This window comes from Humulus lupulus, chromosome 8, assembly GCF_963169125.1.
Source record: "Humulus lupulus chromosome 8, drHumLupu1.1, whole genome shotgun sequence".
Lineage (NCBI taxonomy): Eukaryota > Viridiplantae > Streptophyta > Magnoliopsida > Rosales > Cannabaceae > Humulus > Humulus lupulus.
In genome coordinates, this window is record NC_084800.1 from 128,417,451 (window position 1) to 128,439,336 (window position 21,886).

The 21,886-nt window shown below is 38.4% G+C and overlaps 2 protein-coding genes across 2 annotated transcripts; both read left to right on the forward strand.

Annotated features, from left to right (window-relative positions):
* The first annotated feature begins 5,143 nt into the window (after positions 1 to 5,143).
* On the forward strand, positions 5,144 to 8,283 carry LOC133798440 (ACT domain-containing protein ACR9). The gene is made up of 6 exons (XM_062236716.1): positions 5,144 to 5,515; positions 5,979 to 6,197; positions 6,296 to 6,401; positions 6,858 to 7,209; positions 7,521 to 7,805; positions 7,885 to 8,283. The coding sequence occupies exons 1-6, from the start codon at positions 5,362 to 5,364 to the stop codon at positions 8,029 to 8,031; spliced, it is 1,263 nt and encodes a 420-aa protein (XP_062092700.1). The 5' UTR covers positions 5,144 to 5,361; the 3' UTR covers positions 8,032 to 8,283.
* Positions 8,284 to 15,047: 6,764 nt separating this feature from the next.
* Positions 15,048 to 16,017, forward strand: LOC133798441 (enoyl-CoA delta isomerase 1, peroxisomal). The gene has a single exon (XM_062236717.1). The coding sequence runs from the start codon at positions 15,225 to 15,227 to the stop codon at positions 15,915 to 15,917; it is 693 nt and encodes a 230-aa protein (XP_062092701.1). The 5' UTR covers positions 15,048 to 15,224; the 3' UTR covers positions 15,918 to 16,017.
* Positions 16,018 to 21,886: the final 5,869 nt, after the last annotated feature.

The following is a 21,886-nucleotide window of genomic DNA, read 5'->3' on the forward strand; positions in this document are numbered from 1 at the left end:
GTTGTTCCTAAGGTCGCCACCTCAGGGGCAGATCTTTTCCTTACGGGCCCACTCTTTTCGAGCATTCAGCCCATCGCGCAGGTCCACCCGGGACGTGTCGTCCCCAGAACTAAGGGCGTGAGGCTCCTCGTTATGCGGGCGTTCCCAGCGATTTTTGTTCACTGAAGCGCTGGGATGCAAAGACCTTTCCCGTCCGACTTGCCCTGGGGCATGCTCGGGCTTGGTACCCTATGGGCGCATCCGCTGCTGATTGGTCGGGCGGCCCTGTCCAGGGACGGGGTGCACCTTCTCTTTCCTAGGGAGCGGCCGGGGACGGGTCCCGGTTCTCTGGACGGGGGGGGGGGGGGGGGGTTTCCCCAGGGTGTTTGCCCCGACCCTTTTTTTCTCCATGTCCGGGTTTCCTGGGCCTGGCTCAGGAGCCTGTCCCGGAGGAGGGACCAGCCTCGCATCTTCAGGGGCTCCAGTTTTGGCCTGTGGAGCAGGCTGTTGCTCTCCCAGAGGCGGGCCAGCTAGGGGATTGGTCGCCGGACCCTTCGCGGCTATGAAAGCCTGCAAGGCTTGGAGGGACTCTTGCATCCGCCGAGATGCCTCCGCTTGCTCAGCAATCCTGGCTTCCTGGTCCAGGATTTGCTGCCTCAGTCTAGTCACTTCCAGATCCTCCTGGTTGGGGTCCACTCTTCCTGGGATCTCGAGATCCTCAGCTTCGTCGTGGTACTCCCCCTCATTCCCCTCCTCTTCCTCGTAATAGTCCTCTTCGTACTCCGTCCCACCTTCGTAGTTCTGCGACTCGTCAAGTTCGGACATTTGATGAGGAGTGTCCTCAAGTGGACTTTGAGGAAGAGGTTGGGAAGGCAGTGGCTCTCCATTGCCCTGTTTTGGGTTAGTAGGGTCGAAAGTGGTGTGTCTTGTATTCACCATTGTTGTAGAGGTTTGATGTCAACACTAGCTTTCTCAGGCTCTCAATGAAAGCACCAAAATGTTTACTGAGTTTTTCGGAAACTATAATAATAATAGATAAGAGAGATTAAAGAGAAAGGTTTTAGAAGTTATAAGCAAGCTTTTTTACGTGGTTGGGGCGTTAATGAGCCTTAGTCCACGAGACAGTTGTATTAGAGCTTAGAGAATCTATAACAATGGAGTTTTCTCTCAGTTTTCGCAAAGTAACTGTATACACGCCCAAAAAAGATCCATTCTCCAGTGCTCTGTTACATGTATTTATAGGTTCACAGGTGCACTGGGCGTGGGCCAGGCTGACCCGGGCCCAATGAAGGTGTAAATACTGCTGGCTTCTCTATCGGAAGCCCAATACAGAAGAATTAAACATAAAAGAAAAACATTAACTTGAACCCATTGGGCCAGCCCAAACCATATCTATCGTTCAACAAATTGGAGTTTTTGGTCTGGGCGTCTCGAGTTACGGGCCAGAGTCAGGGGACAAGATCGGTCAGAGCAGTGGTGGCACAGGTCTGAACCAGCGACGTATAATCCCGAGGTGGCCTTTTCCGCAGGTGAAACGTGGGGACAACTCCCACGCTTCACGGGGCGAAGTCAGGGTCACGGATGCTTTATCCTGCCAACCTTAGGGACTCGACCCGGGTTTGTTTACCTATGTCCCTCTCCATTTACCATAAGCCCGGATCATCCACCAGGAGCCCGGATCGTTTACCAGGCTTCGGGATTGTTTGTATCGATCTTGACTATTACCCGCAGCCAGTCATACTGTCTCCCGGATGACCGTCCCGGACAATTCTCCCCGGACTTCTTCCGGGCCTCGTCTAGAATTGGGCTGTCGATATCCCTTACTCCTTTTCCAAATGGGCCTGGACTGGGCCCAACCTCAATTGGTCGGTAAGTGGGCCTGGATCGCGGTCTCAGGCCCACGCAGGAAACGGAGATAACAACAAATATACGGCACCATCAGCATCAGAAACAAAAAGTCCGTTGGTTTCAGTGGGGGCATTAGTAATCGACTTAGGAGTAGGTGACGAACACATGTACACCCAGCACTTACATCGTGGACTCGCTACGTGTTATCATCTAACCATTTGATCTATACGTGGCGACTCCATGGATAAATAGATGGTAAATCACTCTGTTTTTTTTCCTCGATCAAAGACCAAAGTATGAATTAAGCCACCTTTGAGCTTTGAAGTACCACCACTTCAACTCGAAACCAAAGTGTAATCAAGTACGGACAGGCGCACAGCTACTAGTGCTTTGCCCTTCAAGAGTGATAACTAAAGTTACAGAGAGAGAGAGAGGATTAGGATAAGATTGAGATACAATGTGTGTAATTTTTCCTAAATACATTACCATTAAAAGTATATATGAAAAATACGGTAGCCTACAAAAATATGGAATTTTTATGAAAAACACAGAAGGGCTGGCAGTAAAATATAATTTTTTTTTGTTAACAGTTGTTACATATTCGTAAATATGTGTTTGAGATTCGTAAAAAAAATATTTTTGTAAACAACATTTACAAATATATAACAAAGTTTTACAAATTTGTAAACAAATTTTACATTTTTGTAAACAACATTTATAAAATAATTATTTGCTTTTTTTTTTTGTAACAAAAGTTTACAGAACTAATTTTAATATTTATAAAAATAAGTTGTGAATTTAGTTAACATATTTGTAACAAAAATATATAAAACTAAGTTTGTAACTAAAATATACAATTTTATTTTTGAAACTAATATATACAAAAATATTAAATTGCATTAAACAAGTATCATATATTTTAAAAAAAATTGTAACAGAAAATTATATTTTTTAAATATATAATAATTTATGCAAGCATAAATATTTATTTAATATTAATAATTATATTCATTTTAAATATTTATAAATAAAATAAGTTAATTTATAATTATTATTATTAACATACAAAAAATTTGGATGAACTAAAATTAGGAATGAGAAAAAGACAAAAGAAAAAAAACAATAGTGTAAAGAATGGAAAGAGAAGAGTGAGATATTATCATATATGTATAAATATATATTATTTATTTCATAGTTTATAAGTGGCCGTTAGCAAACAAAAATTATTTAGTTATAGCTATTATATAAATATATAGACACTATTTACATATAGATAATACATTAGTTTGAGGATTGGTCTTGACAGCAAATAAATTTTGAGTGGAAGAGATGTGTTATACGGCACGCAAGAACACATTTTACCGTAAAATGTGTAATTATTTTAGTTTATCGTAAAAAATGAATTTTTTTTAAAAATTACGGTGGGAGTTGTAATTAGCCCATTAGTTTTGAGGATACTTTAGGACCTTATTAGTATTTATTTAAGATACAATCTTTTGTTTTGGAGTACTTAAAATATGTGGGGTCCATCATAATCTTTGATTGGTTGACTGTTTTTGAAAATAAAATTCAAAACTATATCCTAATTTTATGAAGGAAAACTGAAAATGAGAAAATCGCGTTTTCTCACTTTCTAAATTTCTTTTCTAAAAGCTCTAAAACCAAAATTAATGACAATGCAATATTGTTATGAATTTAATCAATGCATTATTATTAAATTTTAATTTATCAATATTATTAAATTTTACTTAATTAAATCTATTGATAAATCAAAATTTAATATCATACAACCTATATATATAAAATATATAAAATTAAAATAATATTCAGATTCAACTGAATCAATCACATATTCAGTTTCTGTTATATTTTCAAATTTAATACCAATCACAGATTCAATTTTTTAAAACTTAAAAGCAGTTTATAGACATTGAACTAATCACATTTTCAGAAACATCTTTTTAGTCACTAAATTCAAAATTTCATTTTAGAATCCCACTTTTCAAAAATACAATTTTCTAATCGCGAACCAATAAGACCTTTAGGTTTTGCTATTGTTTGGTTATGGTCCTGCTTGTAGATTTTTATGGTGCTAAAGTTTTGTCATATTAGTGCTGTGAGTTTGTCAATTGACCAAAATATTTTATCTCTTAAAGGCTGGCCAGTTCTTTTGATATGCATAGGTTTGGATTATCTTCTTGGTGGTTTTTTTTTGGTGAAAATTATATTTTATATGAGTTTTTTAATAAAGATTTCAAAAATATGATTTATTTTACAAGTATTATTTTATGACTTTTTAAAACTTGTATTCCCTTCTATGAAATTTTTTTCCCATATTTTTGTAAAAAAATTATTATAATGCCATATTTTTGTAAAAAATTATTATTATGTTATATTTTTTTTCTCATAATTTGATTTTTTTAATTAAATTTGACCATACAAACTAAAAAAAGTTTAATTACATTTCTTTTTGGTGGTTTTTACTTTATTGGACTTGTCTAATTTTTATGGGGCCTTTATTTGTGAAATTTGTAATTGGTTGATTGAGCTTTTCTGGCATGTAGCGGTTTTGTTAGCATCATAAGTTAATAGAATTTCAATTTTCTGAAATATTAAAATTATATAATGAAACGCTAAAATATAGATTTTTTTTAAAAATATCACATCATTCTACTAAAAAAAGCATAAAGCAAAATATAAATAAGTAAATAATTAAAAAATTTAAAGAGGTCTGTTAGGGCCTCATGTAACATTTGACCATTCCCTAATTAAAAGGAGTCCCCATTTCATTAGGAGTTGGTTTCTACGGGACCATATTCCTGCAAGAAAAATTGACATTTCTATTAAAGATGCTGTAAAATATATTAGTAATTTGAGGAGTTCTCTATTTGCATAATATTTTGTTTCAAGAAATAATTGTAAAATCCGGACAAAAAAAATTGATTGTATGATATGTATCTCTATAAGTGGAATTTCTCTTTTAAAAGCTAGTAGAGTTTTTTTTTTAATGAAACAAAAATATTGAAAAAGATTATTAACATGTACGTAATTGTGTTGTCTGCATAGTTAGAATGTGCATTAAATTTAGAATAATAATTAAAAAAAATATATAGTGGCGGAGAATCTATTTTATTTTTATATATATATATATATAGACACCAGAACGTCCTTGAGTCGAGAAACGTGGGAGTCAGTGTTGTCGTTTGACTATTCTGACGTGGAAATGACAAATCTGCGGGGCCTACTTGTTCAAAAGCCGACAATCACATTTCTTTTTATTTAATCATATTAATTAATTTACAAAACCTTAAAAATGTATAAGCTCACCGGCGTAGGATACTACGAAATACACGGACCACCCACATTTGCAGCAAAACCTCTCTTCTCCAGAACCAGGAAGAGGTGGGTAGGGTAGTACTAGTACTCCAACCCCAGCTCTAAGCTTCCACCCATTACCATAAAGCATATATTCTTTTCAATTATGCCTTTTTGAGAATTCAGGTGTCTTCTTCGGTTCTGAGATTGATTCAAGATATGGGCATCTCTTGTGACGACGTCGTTTTGATCCAGCCGGGGAAAACCCCAGATGACCCCACCATCGTTACTATCAATTGCCCTGATAAGGCTGGCCTTGGTTGCGACCTTTGCAGGACCATTCTTGAGTTTGGCCTGAGCATTACCAAAGGAGGTATTACATTTTTTCATGTTTTTTGTGTATGGAAATAACGTTGATTTGAAGCGTTGTGAATAAACTATTGTATAGTAGCAATTCTGCATTAGTATCTTTATGTTGAGGCCAATTTGGAGTTTTGTGGTTGTACTTTCATGGGTAATGTTTTTCTACATAATTTGTAGATGACAAGGGTCCATTTCGGTCACCATTTTCATTTGTTGCTTGTAGTTTTCAATTGCTATTTTACTACCATTAAATGGTTTTGCACACAAATCCTTACCCTTTTCTGTATGAGATTCTAGCTTTTTTGGTTGAAAATCATAAGTGGGTTGTCTAGGTAAAGTGTCCTTATCCTGTTATTTTGATGTGCCTTGGTTTCATCCAGTCCTGTGAACTTGAATTGGGTTTGGAATTTATTTGTACTCTTTATGTTATTCTTTATTGGCTGATGTAATGGTTAGCCATTTCCCATTGCTAGATTTTTCAACGGATGGAAGATGGTGCTACATAGTCTTATGGGTTGTTCCAATTTCTGACACACGTCAAGTTGATTGGGAAAGCTTAAAAAGTCGTCTTAGTTCTTATTGTCCTTCATGTGCTTTCCCAGTTTACTTCAATCAGCAGTCCACCATTCCCTCACCCTCTCCTCTCTACCTGTTAAAGTTTTTGTACCTTGATCGAAAAGGACTCCTACATGGTAATTTTAAGAGGTTCCTAAAACTCTCGTTCTTAATTCTTTATTTTGCTATGAAGGAAGCTGATACAGTAATCATTGTTCTAAATAAATCTATGCAGATGTTACCAAAGTCCTCTGCGAGCTTGAACTGGTAATTCAAAGAGTTAAAGCGATGCCAACCCCGGATGGCAAAGTTTTGGACCTTTTCTTCATCACAGATTGCATGTGAGTTTTATATGTTAAAACTGTTGACTCGTTTGTTCAGGGTCCATTCTTATGAACATTAAAATTGATTTGGGAAGTAATACCAATTTTTAGTTTTTATTGTTAAATTTTCTTGGTTTTTTTAGGGTAGTTTATTTCTTAAAGTGATTTTCTACTCAGCCTAGTTTTGATATTTTTTTGCAAAATGGATTGAATTTTTAGATAAAGTCAATTTTGCAAAAAAAATATCAAAAGTTGTCCAGACCGACAAAAAAAAAAAAAAAGCCTATTCTGACCAATTTCTTTTTTATTTATTCCATAATATTTCACCTCACCTAGTTATTCAGAAATTTTACTGATTTATAGATGATGAGTCGTCTGTAAGTTGAACACATGATATAATGATATTTATTATTTTCATCATAATAGTTGCTGTAATTAACTTCTCTGACTATTTGATATTCTGTCACAATTCAGGGAACAATTACACACAAGACAGAGAAGAGATGGTATATGTGAACATCTGATGGCTGCTCTAGGAGACCATTGTATTACATGTGAGCTGCAACTAGCTGGACCAGAATACGAAAGTTCACAAGGGTGTTCTTCTCTTTCACCAGCCATTGTTGACGAATTATTTGGGTACGAGTTGTCAGACTCTGAAGCTTGTTTGCAAGCTCTAAGCCCAGATATCAGAGCAAGAGAGAAGGCTTCTATTACAGTTGATAATTCATTGAGTCCTGCTCATACCTTGCTTCATATAAAATGTGTTGACCAGAAAGGACTCTTTTATGACATTTTAAGGACCTCCAAGGACTATAACATACGGGTAAGTTATCATGTTTTTCTTGTCATTCCATTACTTTTTTTAATTTGCCCAGCCACCTGAAACTTAGTTAACTTAAAATACCTTACTCCTCTCTAATATTGAGTACATGAGTTTCTTTCAATTGCACTGACACTGCCTTCCATTTAGCAATTAAACACTAGTTACCCTGAAATAGAAAAAGTACCGTTCAATGCTCTGATGAGGATTCATTTATGCTCTTCCATGTGGGAGAAACTGTGGATTATTAGCCTATGCTTATATTATATTACTTGAGAGTTTTCTGATGCTATTCTGTGTTTTATATAATTCAGATTGCTCATGGTAGATTCTCTTCCAACGTGGAAGGGTTCCGAAAAATGGATCTATTTATTCAACAAACAGATGGGAAAAAGGTTATGGATCCTGAAAGTCAGATTGCATTATGCTCTCGCTTAAAGTTGGACATGATTCACCCGGTTCGAGTAATCATAGCCAACCGAGGGCCGGATACAGAACTCTTGGTTGCTAATCCAGTTGAGTTATCTGGAAAGGGAAGACCCCGTGTCTTTTATGATGTTACTTTGGCCCTAAAGGTGCTAGGAATATTTATTTTCTCGGTAAGCTTTTGATAGTTGGTTCTCTTTTTTTGTATGTCTCTCTTATTTCTGGAAGATTGAACTCCCTCGGTTGTTGTAGGCTGAAATTATAAGGCATTCATCTCCTGTTCGTCAGTGGGAAGTCTACAGATTTCTTTTGGATGATAATAGTGAATTTCCATTGGCAAGCAATCGAGCTAGAAGTAAGATTGTGGATAGAGTTAGAAGAACTTTGATGGGTTGGTGAGCAATATCACTGGTAATGCATTCAGTTTTGCTTTTCAGCAGTAGTAACTATGCTTTTTATCCATATCTGCTGCACCACCCAAGTTTGCAGAGACAACAGGCTTTGGCTTGTATGGTGTGAGCAAGTTCAGAGTGAGCACAAGACGCTTCTCTGAGACTGCAGAAATATTTTGTTGCAACTTTTGTCATTAATCATTTATAAATTCTGTAATTTTTTTTCCTGATATTTTCTAGCCAATTATTTTTCTTTTCACTTTATTTTTTCTTTTGGGTTAGGGGGTTAAGATTTTTTTTTATATATATATATATATATATATAGACATACATAGATGTTATTAGAGTAAATTGCAAATATCTTGAGAGTTTCTTGTATTTCTTGGTCTGGAATCTAAAAGTACTCGTGGAACCTGACACCAAAACTTTAAACTTTAAAGTACAAGCCACATAAACAATGGCAAATTAAGTATAAATGATACGTCTTTATTCTTGAATGATGACGAAACGTGGATTAATTACAAAGGAGTTAGCTGACGTTATTTTATGCAATGAATACTTGAAAGGTTTGGGGAAAGTTCAAGTAATCTCGGTGTTGTAACTTGTACCACTTTTGCTTGTGAGGTTTCAATTTAAATAGTACGTTACTCTGATCTTTGTCTTTAGGGTCTAAAATTGTATAAAACGAACCAAAATTTCTTGTTAAAAAATTGTTCAAATTGATCGTAAGTACCCTAAATAAACCTGTAGCTGTATGCAACATATCAGGTCACCTTGGTAGTCACTGCCCAAGTTCACAAGCATAGCACCAGACTGACGCGAACTTCAACCTGGGCATATGGGCCGTGACAGTGTGTCCATTGCCATTTCCAACAACGGTGGTGGGAAGGGTCATCAAGCTTCAGTTGTTATAGTTTTGGATTCACGTCATGATATATATGCCTTACTCCAATCCAGCCTGTAGGAAGAAAGCAGAGTGTATAGGTGAAGATCAAAGCCAAACAAAACTTAGTTCTAAGCTTATATTATCTTAAAGATTTAGTTCAAATAGAATAAGCAATTTATCAATGTTACGTACAGAAACATGTATTAAACAAATATAGAAATAAGGAAGAAGAACACCAGAAATTTTATCCTGGTTCAACTAACAAATAATTAGCCTACATCCCGCTTTCCCCAATGGTTTTATTGATCTTTGGCAAATGTTTCATCAATGTTACAACAGTTCCAAATTGGTCCGAAAAACACCAATCCTTTAAACAAGAAAACCAGTAGATTACTAAGCTAATCTCTCCCAAAGACTCTCTGATTATTCACTCAAGAATGAACTCCTCACTATACAAAGATTTCCTCAGACACTCATACAAGAATTCACTCAACTCTCCTCACCTTCTGTATTAGAACTTCTTGATGAACCTCTTCAATCTGAAAACCAGAGCACTCTTCTCAGCTTTCTCTCCTCTGTTTCGAATTATGAGCTTCTCCTATATATATACACATTGGTCTTCAAGAACTTGGACAGCTCAGCAAGTTCTGTTAAAAAGAACAAGAAACCAATATAACTAAAGTATAACCGAAATATAGTTAATTAGTTATGTCATGATTACTATTTTACCACACAGCCTTTCTTTAAAACATTGTCAAAGTGGTTTTTTTTCCCAAGTGAGCCCCACTCAGGGCAGGGGAACACACAAACTATATTTAAGAGTAAAAGAAAATAGTACACCTGGTACATAACCGAAGGATCAGAACTAAAAAAAATATAAAATGGCAAAGCTGGAAAATAGCTAGCCAAATCAGAACAAATTAAAGACGATGCACAACAGAGGACACACATCAAAGAAATCCAAACCAAGACAGAATAGACTTGTCAAGGTAGTTTGTGTATAGTAATAGTCCTTTGCTTTCAAGGCTAACTTCCATTTTGTTAGTTTGCAAGTCAACTTTGGCCTTCTGTAGTTATAGTAAAAGAACCTCTTATTCATGGAATCGTCGTATATTAGAAATTATATTGTTTGTTGTAACTGTCTTGGTTAGTTTTCTCTGTTCTAACTAACTAGGTCCTTTCTTTGGGTTCTGTTTTATCCCGGGTTTGGTATTTGGCTATATAAAGCCCACCAGGTCCTTTGTTTGAGAACAAGATTACAGAATAATAAAATCTTCATTTTCTTTCTTCTGTTATGGTATTAGAGCCAGGTTGGGACTTCCGCTCTATTAAGCTCAGTTTTCTTTCCAGCCATGGTGCGCACTCGAGCCTCTTCCACTCCGGTCCTCACCAATGGTGGCCACGATACAACGAACCCCCAACCTCCATCATCTCCTGCTTCGTCGCAGCCTCCGTTCAATGGTCCCATTGCTGATAATGGTGCCCTCAACAATGGATCTCATGGTGGAAATGAATCACACTCTAATCGATTTGTTCCTCTTGCTCCTACTGATCGACCTATTCCTGATGATTCCAAGAGTCCTTATCATCTGAATACTGGATACCTAATCGTCCACACACCATTGACAGGACTAGAAAATTTCCTCTCTTGGAAACGTGGCGCCTCCATTTCCATAGCTGCCAAGAACAAGACTCGATTCATTGATAGTACGCTTCCTTGTCCTCCTAACGACGATCCCAATTTTGGTTCTTGGCTAACCTGTAACAATATGGTAATGGCTTGGATTATCCAATCTGTTTCTAAAGAGATTGCTGCTAGTATAATGTTCCAAGATAAAGCAGTTGATATGTGGAATGATCTACACGAAAGATTCAATCAGGGAAATGGAACTTGTATCTTCCAACTCAAAACCTCTCTTCATAGCATCAAACAAGGAGACAATAATGTCACTACATACTTCACCCAACTTAGAGCCCTTTGGGATGAACTCAAGGAATTTTAGCCTTGCACCCCTTGTACCTGTGGATGCACTTGTGGAGCCATGAAAAACCTTCTCAACTATTACAGTAGAGACCAAATACTACAATTCCTCACTGGCCTCAATGAATCCTACTCTCAGGTTCGTGCCCAAATTATCCTTTATGATCCTTTACCTCCTCTTACTACTGTTTTTTCCATGATTGCTCAAGAAGAAAGACAACGATGTCTAGGCTATCATACCTCTAACTCCATTGCTGCAACCGTCACTGCCTCAAATTTACCCAAGACCCATTATTCCCCTGCTGCCATAAACCCTACCCCTCAAAAGAACCACATCCCTCGAAGTAAAAAGCCAAGACCCACCTGTTCCCATTGTCTCAAACCAGGGCACATAGTTGAAAAATGCTTCTTTCTTCATGGATTTCCTCCTGGCTACAGTACTAGAAGAAAGCAAGAAGGATCTCAACAACATTCCATAAACCAGAATGTTGCTTCCACTTCCAATGGCTCCAATGCTGAAGTTACCAACTTTGCCTATGCTCTTTCATCCAGCAATGATGTTCAATAGCCCAATCAGACTCAAGAACTCATCTCTTTACTTTGTCAACAACTGAAGAACCATCCTTCTTCCATGGATTCGACTCAGCCACTTGTCTCTAATTTTTCTGGTAACATGCATCATTTTTCTTCAAATTTATGGATTGTGGATAGTGGGGCTTCTCATCATGTTTGCAATAACCTCTCTTCCTTTCTTACTTTTTCCAGTACTCTTATTGCTAATCTTGTTACTTTACCTAATGGTCAACAACTTAAAATAGCAAAATCTGGTTCTATCAAAATCTGTGATAGCATTACCTTACAAGATGTGCTTTACATACCCAAATTTAAATTCAATATTTTTTCAGTCAATGCTTATCTAAACCATACATCTCACACTATATCTTTTACTTCTACTGAATGTTTCATTCATGTACAATCTCCAAACAAAAGGATTATGATTGCTAAGAAGATTAGTAACTTGTACTTCATACTGCCAGAAATCCAATCTTACACTTCTTCTGTTTTTCATGCTAATGTTCATACTTGAACTACTCATAATCCTTGGCATATTCGCCTTGGACATCCTTCTATGATGATTACTAATACTTTGAATAAAAAATTACTTTTTTCTACAACTAAGTCTCATGACAAATTTTGTTATGTATGTCATTATGCAAAACAGAAAAGACTTCCTTTTCCTTCTTTTAATCACATCATTTCTTCACCTTTCAACTTCACTTAGATATTTGGGATCTTTTTCATAATATGAACATTGAAGGTTATAGATATTTCCTTACCATCGTCGATGGTCATACTCGTTTTACTTGGGTATACATGCTTAAAAATAAATCTGATGTTCAAGTTCTTATTCCTCAGTTTTTTTCCTTCATTTCCACTCAATATTCCAATCCCATCAAAGCCATTCGGTCAGACAATGCTAAAGAACTTAACTTGTCAAATTTTTATGCACCGAAAGGCATACAACATTATTACTCATGTGTTGATAGACCTCAACAAAATGCTGTAGTAGAAAGAAAACACCAACATATTCTTAATGTCGCTAGAACATTACTTTTTCAGTCTCATATTTCCCTCAATTATTGGTCTTATCTAATCAACACTGCTGTTTATCTAATTAACAGGACACTATCTATTTTACTTAAACACAAAACCCCTTTTGAATTACTTAATTCCAAAGTACCCAATTATGAGCATTTAAGGGCTTTTGGTTGTCTTGCTTTCGCTTCCACTTTAGCCAAACAAAGGCATAAATTTTCACCTAGATCTAATGCTTGTATCTTTATTGGATACCCCAATGGTATGAAAGCATACACTTTATTAGATATTCAATCTCAACAAATATTTCATTCTAGAGATGTTATGTTTTATGAAGATGTATTTCCTTTAAAAACTAATAATTCTTCTCTTCCTTTGCATGATTTTTTCTTCTTCTTCTTTACTACCTAACATACCATCTGTTCCCCTAATGACTCTATTTTGTCTACTAATACATCTCATTTGGCAGTACCCTCTACCAATGCACAACCCACTTCAGAATTGGTGATGTCACATAAAACCACCACTTCCAAATCTGGCAGAACATTCACTCGACCAAAACATTTTGATGAGTACATTTGTCCTTATCTACTGTTACCGCTTCTACAACTCATCCTTTAAAAAAATTTATTTCTTATGACAGGTTTAATCAACCATTCCAAGCTTCCATACTTAATGCTAATACTCTTTCTAAGCCAACAAGTTTCAAATAGGCTATCAAAATCAAAGAATGGCAAACAACAATGGAGGCTGAAATACAAGCTCTTCAACAAAATAACACATGGCAAATTGTATCTCTACCTCCTGGTGAACACACTATTGGCAGTAAGTGGATATACAAAATTAAATATCAATCTAATGGTGCCATAGAACGACAAGACTAGTTGCAAAAGGGTATACTAAAAAACAAGGTATTGACTACCTTGATACTTTCGTCCTCGTAGCAAAATTTAATACATTAAAACTCCTTTTAGCTCTTGCTGCCATTAAACAATGGTCATTGCACCAATTAGATATTAATAATGCTTTTCTTCATGGAGACTTGCATGAAAATGTCTACATGAATATACCAAAAGGTTTTCACACTAAGAGGGAGCTTCTTAAAAATGCTGTTTGTAAACTTAATAAGAGTCTCTATGGCTTAAAGCAAGCCTCTCGACAATGGTATGCTAAACTTAGCAATACTCTTCTCAAAATTGGTTTTAAACCGTCACAATCTGACTATTCTTTATTCATAAGAAATATTTCAGGCCTATTTATTGCCATTTTAGTTTATGTTGATGATATCTTAATTGCTACTAACAATGATACAATCGCTGCCCAATTTATCAACCACCTCAACTCCATATTTAAATTAAAGGACCTTGGTCCTTTAAGATTCTTTCTTGGATTGGAGGTTGGTCGATCAACTAATGGCATATCTGTATCTCAATGACCTTTCACTTTACAACTCTTAAGTGACACTGGTTTCTTGGGAGCCAAACCTTCATCAACACCAATGGAGCCTAATACTAAGCTCAGCAAAGACGATGGGGATCCTCTTTCTGATCCTACCACTTATAGAAGCATCATCGACAAGATGATTTACTTAACCATTACTAGACCTGACATCACTTTTGCTGTCAACAAACTCAGCCAATTTATGGCTTCTCCGAGACTTCCTCATCTTCAAGTTGCCCATCACTTACTTAGTATCTCAAAGGGACCCTCGATCAAGGCCTATTCTTCTACTCCACCTCTTCACCTCAGCTAAATGCATATGCCGAGTCCAACTTCCCTAGTGACAACATACAACTCAAAATATTTTCAGATACAGATTGGGCCACATGCCTTGACACTAGAAGATCTGTTTCATGCTACTGTGTCTTCCTTGGGCAGTCACGAATCTCTTGGAAATCAAAGAAGCAACCCACTGTATCGAGATCCTCTGTTGAAGCCGAATATAGAGCTATGACAAATGCAACTTGTGAGATCACTTGACTTCTTGCTCTCCTAAAAGATTTTGGAATCCACCATCACAATCCAGCTGTCCTATACTGCGATCACAATGCTGCAATTCACATTTAAGAAAATCCTGTTTTTCATGAAAGAACAAAGCACGTCGACATTGATTGTCACATTGTTGAGAGAAAGTTCAAGCTGGAATCATCAAACTTATTCATGTCTCCTCCAAACTCAACCTTGTTGACTTATTCACAAAACCTCTTTTTCCAACACAATTTAGAGACCTATTATCCAAGATGAATGTCCAAAATTTGTATCAATCATCTTGAGGGGAGTATTAGAAATTATATTGTTTGTTGTAACTGTCTTGGTTAGTTTTCTCTGTTAACTAGGTCATTTCTTTGGGTTCTGTTTTTTCCTAGGTTTGGTATTTGGCTATATAAAACCCACCGGGTCCTTTGTTTGAGATCAAGATTACAGAATAATAAAATCTTCATTTTCTTTCTTCTTACTTACTAGCTTTTTTTAGTATTTAGAAAAACACTATAATATGTTTATTTATTTATAAATATGGCCTCCATAGTCTATAGATTTTATTTATTTATTTTAAAAAAAAATTCGTTTTCAAAGTAAGGGTATTTTTTTGTTTGTTTTAATGTAGACTTTGACAAATTCAATGCTGGTATGACCTTTTAGACCAGACTTTAGAAGAACCTTGTATCGCATTTCGTTTTTGGGCAGAGCACCATCTCATCTCAACCGTACAGACGGAGAAACAAACGTAGAAAGAAATATGTGCACGTTGGAGAAGATAGGCAGCATCTTTATACTAAGCCTCACGGGCCCAGGTGAGCACAGGCTAAACCCAACTCTCATCGATGCTATTCACTCAGCCCTACGCAGGGTCCGGTCCGAGGCCTCCTCATCTTCTGCCCTGATCACCACCGCCCACGGCAAGTTCTTCTCCAATGGCTACGACCTCGATTGGGCTGGGGCATCCCAATCCAGAGCCCTTCTTCTCGATTCCAATCTCAAATCTCTCGTCGCTGACCTTATATCGCTCCCCGTGCCCACCATAGCCGCCGTCTCCGGCCACGCCTCTGCCGCCGGATTCATTCTCGCTTTCAGCCACGACTACGTCCTCATGAGGAAAGACAGGGGCTTCCTCTACATGAGCGAGCTTGACATTCGCCTCCCGATCCCAACCTGGTTCGTGACTTTAATCAAGTGCAAGGTCGGCGCTCCAGCGGCTCGGCGGCTTCTTCTTCTTACGGCGGCCAAGGTGACGGCTAAGGAAGCCGTGGAGAAGGGAATAATTGATTCAGCGCACGATAGCGCCGAGTCGACGGTTGCAGCGGCGGTTGGTCTGGCGAAGAAGTTAGTCGAGAGGAAGTGGGATGGAGGCGTGTACGCTCAGATAAGGATGGAGCTGTTCTCTGAGGTTTTGGGCGAGATTCGTGTGACCAACACTGGATCGAGGCTATGATTGTTGGGCCGAGTCGGGTCTAGTGAAGGTCCATGTATTTTATCATAAAATTTGTATTTTATATTAAGAATAAAAATAAGAGTATTTGTCACATAAATAACTAAGGGCTTGATTATTAGTCCATGATTCAAATATATAATTTTAGTTTATCTAAAAATATATATAATTTTAGAAAATGTGAACTGTGTTGTAAAACTATTAAGATTACTTAAATATAAAATATAAAGAGAATAAATAGACAGAGTAATTGAGAGATGTAAAGAGAGAGAAAGTTTTGTGTATAATTTCAATTGGGATTGAACTCAATTTATAATGGCAAATATGATACTGGAAAATTAAGTAAGTACCAGAAATACAATCAAGAATTAATGATGATATTTAACTTATGATATTTGACTAAGGAGATTCTCAATTATTATAGACATCCACGTATATATAGAGGGAAATTTTACTTTTATACATACTAATATTTACAATTATATAACAATTTTAGTACTATTCACAATTTCAAATTAATGCTAAACATTCAACTATTTCCCAATATATCCCTCTCATTTTTCCACACAAAAAAAATCAACCTCTCACTTCTCTCTATACTTTCTCACAAAAAAACCCAGAACCTGTTGAGCCCCCAACCCAACCCACGGCGAAACCGAGACCCCCTCTCCCATCTCTCCATCGACCCTGAGCCATTATTTCCTCCAAAGTTTGACAATCAAAGGTAAAATCTTGAACCAATTTCAATTTTTGATAGAACATATTGTTGAATATGTGATCTGTGGATTGTGTTCATCATTTTTTTGGGATTTTTTTTTTCTGAGTTTGAACCAGTGGCTCGATAGGTTCGATAATGGCTCAATTGCTCGGTGGTAATAGATGAAACTAGCTCGATAGACTCAATTATGATTCGATAATAGGCTTGATAGGGTAGTTAGAATGGTTCGATAGTTGCTCAATATGAGCTCGATAGGGTAGTTTGAATGGTTCGATAGTTGCTCGATAGGGTAGTTTGAATGGTTCAATGGTTTGAATGGTTAGGTAGTAGGCTTGATATAGTTAGGCTCGATGGAAGCTCGATATAAGATCGATGGCAACCTAAAAGATTAGTTTTAATAGTGGCTCGATGATAGTTCGATAGAGGCTCGATGTATAGCTCGATTGAGCTCGATAGGGCTCGATAACAGCTCGATATAAGCTTAATGACCGTGTTTATTTCAATTTTTGATGAATTTTTTTTTTTGAATTTTTTCCCGATTCTGTTTTCTTACTATTTTTTTTTCATGTGTTGTTGCAGATGCCTAAGTTGCTTGTTCCGTTTGTAGATCACTTTCCTGGTTGAGTCACATATCAGGGTAGTAGCACTTTAAATCATGTAACGCCCTACTGCCTTAGAGCCGTTACTAAGTGAGTTTAAAACGTGCAATTAACTCGCTAATCGAGGTTTTAAGACAAAAGTGTAACTAAACCATAATCAAAGTCATAAACGTTAAAAAAAACCATTTACTGAAAATTATAAAGCATTTAACATTTGGGATCCCAAAATACTGTTTAGAAATATTTACAACTAAAAAATATAACCAGAGTCGGCTAAACGGCAAAATTTAAGTTTAGTACAATCATTTCCCAAAAACCCCTAGCTGTGGCAGCCAGGCAGGCCAAACATGTACGCGTCGCTTCACGTTTTCCGTACTCATGGTTGGTCGACTTTCCCCTTGCCCTTACCTGCACCATAGAGCACCCGTGAGCAGAAGCCCAGCAAGAAAACCCTCACAAGCAGATAACATATACATATTTATCATTCAACATATATTCAAGCCGCCAACAGACTAAACACATACGGCCATGCCGTCCCAAGTGCTTTACCAGGCCCTGGGTTCGCGGTCTACACCGTAAGGATATCCCAGGTATCCTATAGGGTCTCGCCCTGGCAACTCGCACTCTGCGTGCTAAACGCTGCTCCTGGCCCCTTGCCGTTCTCGGCCTTCGCCGTCCCCGGCCTTCGCCATTCTCGGCCCTCGCCGTTCAATCTCATATATGCACACATAGCATAATAAAGCAAATACTTAAACATGAATAAACTCAATCAAAGGGAGACACCCTGCAGCACAATCATATAGGGCCGTGCCCTGCAACATAACTCTACGGGTACAACAATTTTCTTAATTGTGTCTCGAGCTATCCACGCACTGCGATCACGAGCACAGTCCCCTAACCTGAGCCTTGAAGAAATCCTCAAGAATGGTTTCGACCCTCAGCTGTTTGTAATCTCCTCCAAGCTTTGATTTCTCCAACTCTCAACCTTAAATTCAAAGCTTTCTCCTCCAAAAATCCTAATCCTCCTAGAGAAAGTGTGAATCGAATGAGAGAGAGAGCTAAAAGAGTTATCAGATTGTTACTTCCTTCTTTTTCTTCCAGAATATGCCTATAGACTAAGGATAACCCCAACTGCCTAACATAAGCCCATCCTATAACAAAAATGACCAAAATAACCCTTTAACTTGTCCCTAATCCTTTAATAACCCAAGAGTATTTCAGTCATTTGCCATACCCCGCTAAGTCCCCGAGTAGTCTAATAAATCCTTATTAATCCCGACATATCCCAACCATTACTTAATTACTACCCTCTATTAAATAATTCCCGAACACATTATAATATCCCCGAAATGCCCCTAAGCTCCTCCTGAGCCGGGTATTTGACCCCGTTGTGACTTTCTAGCTAAATTGCTCCCTAGGGCTGTCTCGGATCATGCATCATAAATATATCACCAATATATCACAAATATCACATATATTGCATATGCCATCAACGGGCTAAAATTACAAACATGCCCCTAATAACCAAACGGGGCCCACATGCATATTTAATTCACCTAAACATGCATTTATAGTCACTTACTCATCAAATTCACATATAATAATAATAAATCACTTATTGCCCTCCAGGCACGCTAATCAAGGCCTCAAGCCTTATTAGCAAATTTGGGACGCTACAACTATCCCCTCCTTACAGAAATTTCATCCTCGAAATTACCTGAACAACTAGGGATACCGCTCCCGCATTTCTGACTCAAGTTCCCACGTCGCCTCCTCAACCTTGCTGTTCCTCCACAACACTTTCACCAAGGCTATGGTCATGCTCCGCAAGACTTTGTCCTTCCGGTCAAGAATCTGAACCGGCTTCTCCTCATAAGACAAATCCTGGTCCAGCTCCAAATTCTCATAACTCAGTACATGCGTTGAATCTGATACATACTTCCGGAGCATGGATACATGAAAAACATTATGAACCCCTGATAAGGCTAGAGGCATCACCAACCTATAAGCTACTTCTCCAACCCGTTCCAGAATCTCGAAGGGGCCAACAAACCTAGGGCTCAGCTTGCCCCGAACACCAAACCGTTTCACTCCCCTTAAAGGTGAAACCTTAAGGAACACATGGTCACCAACCTGAAATTCCACGCTCCTGCGTTTCAGGTCTGAGTAACTCTTCTGGCGACTCTGGGAGACGAGCATTCGAGCTCTGATATTTTCAACTGCCTCATTGGTCCTCTGAACCATCTCAGAACCTAAGTACCTCCTCTCACCTGTCTCATCCCAATGGATAGGTGATATGCACTTCCTCCCATATAGCATCTCATACGGAGCCACTCCGATAGTCGCCTGATAACTGTTATTGTACGAGAACTCAATCAAAGGGAGATACTTACTCCAAGATCCCCCAAAATCTAACACATAGGCTCGTAGCATGTCCTCCAATATCTGAATCGTCCTCTCAGACTGTCCATCTGTTTGAGGATGATAAGCGGTACTAAACCGTAACTGCGTGCCCATAGCCCTCTGCAGACTCTCCCAAAATTTGGAGGTGAAGGTGGGGTCTCTGTCGGATACTATTGACCTCGGAGCCCCATGAAGTCGAACAATTTCCTTCACATATAACTCAGCATACTGCTCCACAGTATAAGTCGTCCTGACAGGTAAAAAGTTGGCAAACTTGGTATACCTATCCACAATCACCCACACTGAGTCATGCGATCCCACGGTCTTCGGCAAACCAACCATGAAGTCCATGGTAATATCTTCCCACTTCTACTCGGGAATTCCTAGAGGCTGCAACAACCCTGCTGGCCTCTGATGTTCAGCCTTGACCTGCTGACAAGTTAAGTACTTGGTCACATAATCCACCACATCCCTCTTCATACTCGACCACCAATACAAAGCTCTCAAATCTTGGTACATCTTCGTCGTACCTGGATGTAAGGAATAGGGAGTGGTATGCGATTCATCTAAGATCTCACACCGGATATCAGAATCTATCGGAACACAGATCCGACCCTTGTATTTCAATAACCCCATCTCCGAGATAGAAAAGTCCTTAGCCACTCAGACTAAGACGTTCTCTTTGTGATCTCTCAACTGAGAATCCTTCCCCTGTGCCTCCTTGATTCTCTCAAGGAGTGTAGACTGAAGAGTGATGTTGGCTAACTGACCAACTACCAACTCTATTCTCGCTCTGGTCATCTCTTCTGCTAACTTGTTGGATATCTGCCTCGAACTGAACAACTGTCCTGGGCCCTTCCGACTCAATGCATCAGCCACTACATTTGCCTTCCCAGGATGGTATAGGATATCACAATCATAATCCTTAACCAACTCTAGCCACCACCTCTGGTGCATATTCAAATCCTTCTGAGTAAAGAAGTACTTCAAACTCTTATGGTTGGTGTATATCTCGCACTTCTCACCATATAGATAATGTCTCCAAATCTTAAGTGCGAATACCACCGCTACCAACTCCAGATCATGCGTGGGATATCTCTGCTCATACTCCTTTAACTGTCTCCATGCGTAGGCTATCACCTTACCGGCTTGCATCAGCACACATCCTAAACCCTGTCTGGAAGCATCACAATAAACCACAAACTTCTCATTATCTGTTGGCAGACTCAACACCGGCGCGGTGATCAGTTGCCGCTTCAACTCCTTGAAACTATTCTCACATCTGTCCATCCATACATACCTTGTCTTCTTCTTTGTCAACTCTGTCAATGGCGTAGCTATCCTAAAGAACCCCTCAACAAACCGCCGATAATACCATGCCAATCCCAGAAAACTCCTCACTTCATGAACATTGCTTGGTCTAGGCCAATCTCTCACTGCCTCAATCTTACTTGGGTCAACCAGAATCCCCTCCTTACTAACGATATGGCCCAGAAATGTGACTTGCGGTAGCCAGAACTCACACTTGCTGAACTTAGCATATAATCTATGCTCCCTCAACTGCAGCAAAACCAAACGCAGATGTTGCTCATGCTATGTCTCTGACTAAGAGTACACCAAAATGTCGTCGATGAACACAATCACGAACTTATCTAGATAATCATTGAAAACCTTATTCATCATGTCCATAAAAGCTGCTGGGGCATTGGTTAATCCAAAGGACATAACCAGGAATTCATAGTGTCCATACCTCATTCGGAAAGCGGTCTTTGGTATGTCCTCCTCTTTAATCCTTAACTGGTGGTAACCTAATCGGAGATCAATCTTGGAAAACACTGTCCTTCCCTGTAGCTGGTCAAACAAATCGTCAATCCTAGGCAGTGGATACTTATTCTTAATGGTTAACTTGTTCAGCTTCCTGTAGTCAATATACATCCTAAGAGATCCATCATTCTTCTTAACAAGCAACACTGGAGCACCCCATGGCGAGAAAATCGGTCTGATGAACCCCAAATCCAGTAACTCCTGCAACTGAATCTTCAACTCCTTCAACTCAGCTGGAGCCATTCTGTAAGGTGTCCTAGATACTAACTCCGCCCCTGGTGCCAACTCTATAACAAACTCAATCTCCTGCTGCGGCAGCAGCCCCGGCAGATCCGCTGGAAATAAATCTGGAAACTCACACACCAATCTGGTCTCCCCCGGTCCAACTGACACAACCTTAGAGGTATCCACAACATTCGCTAGGAATC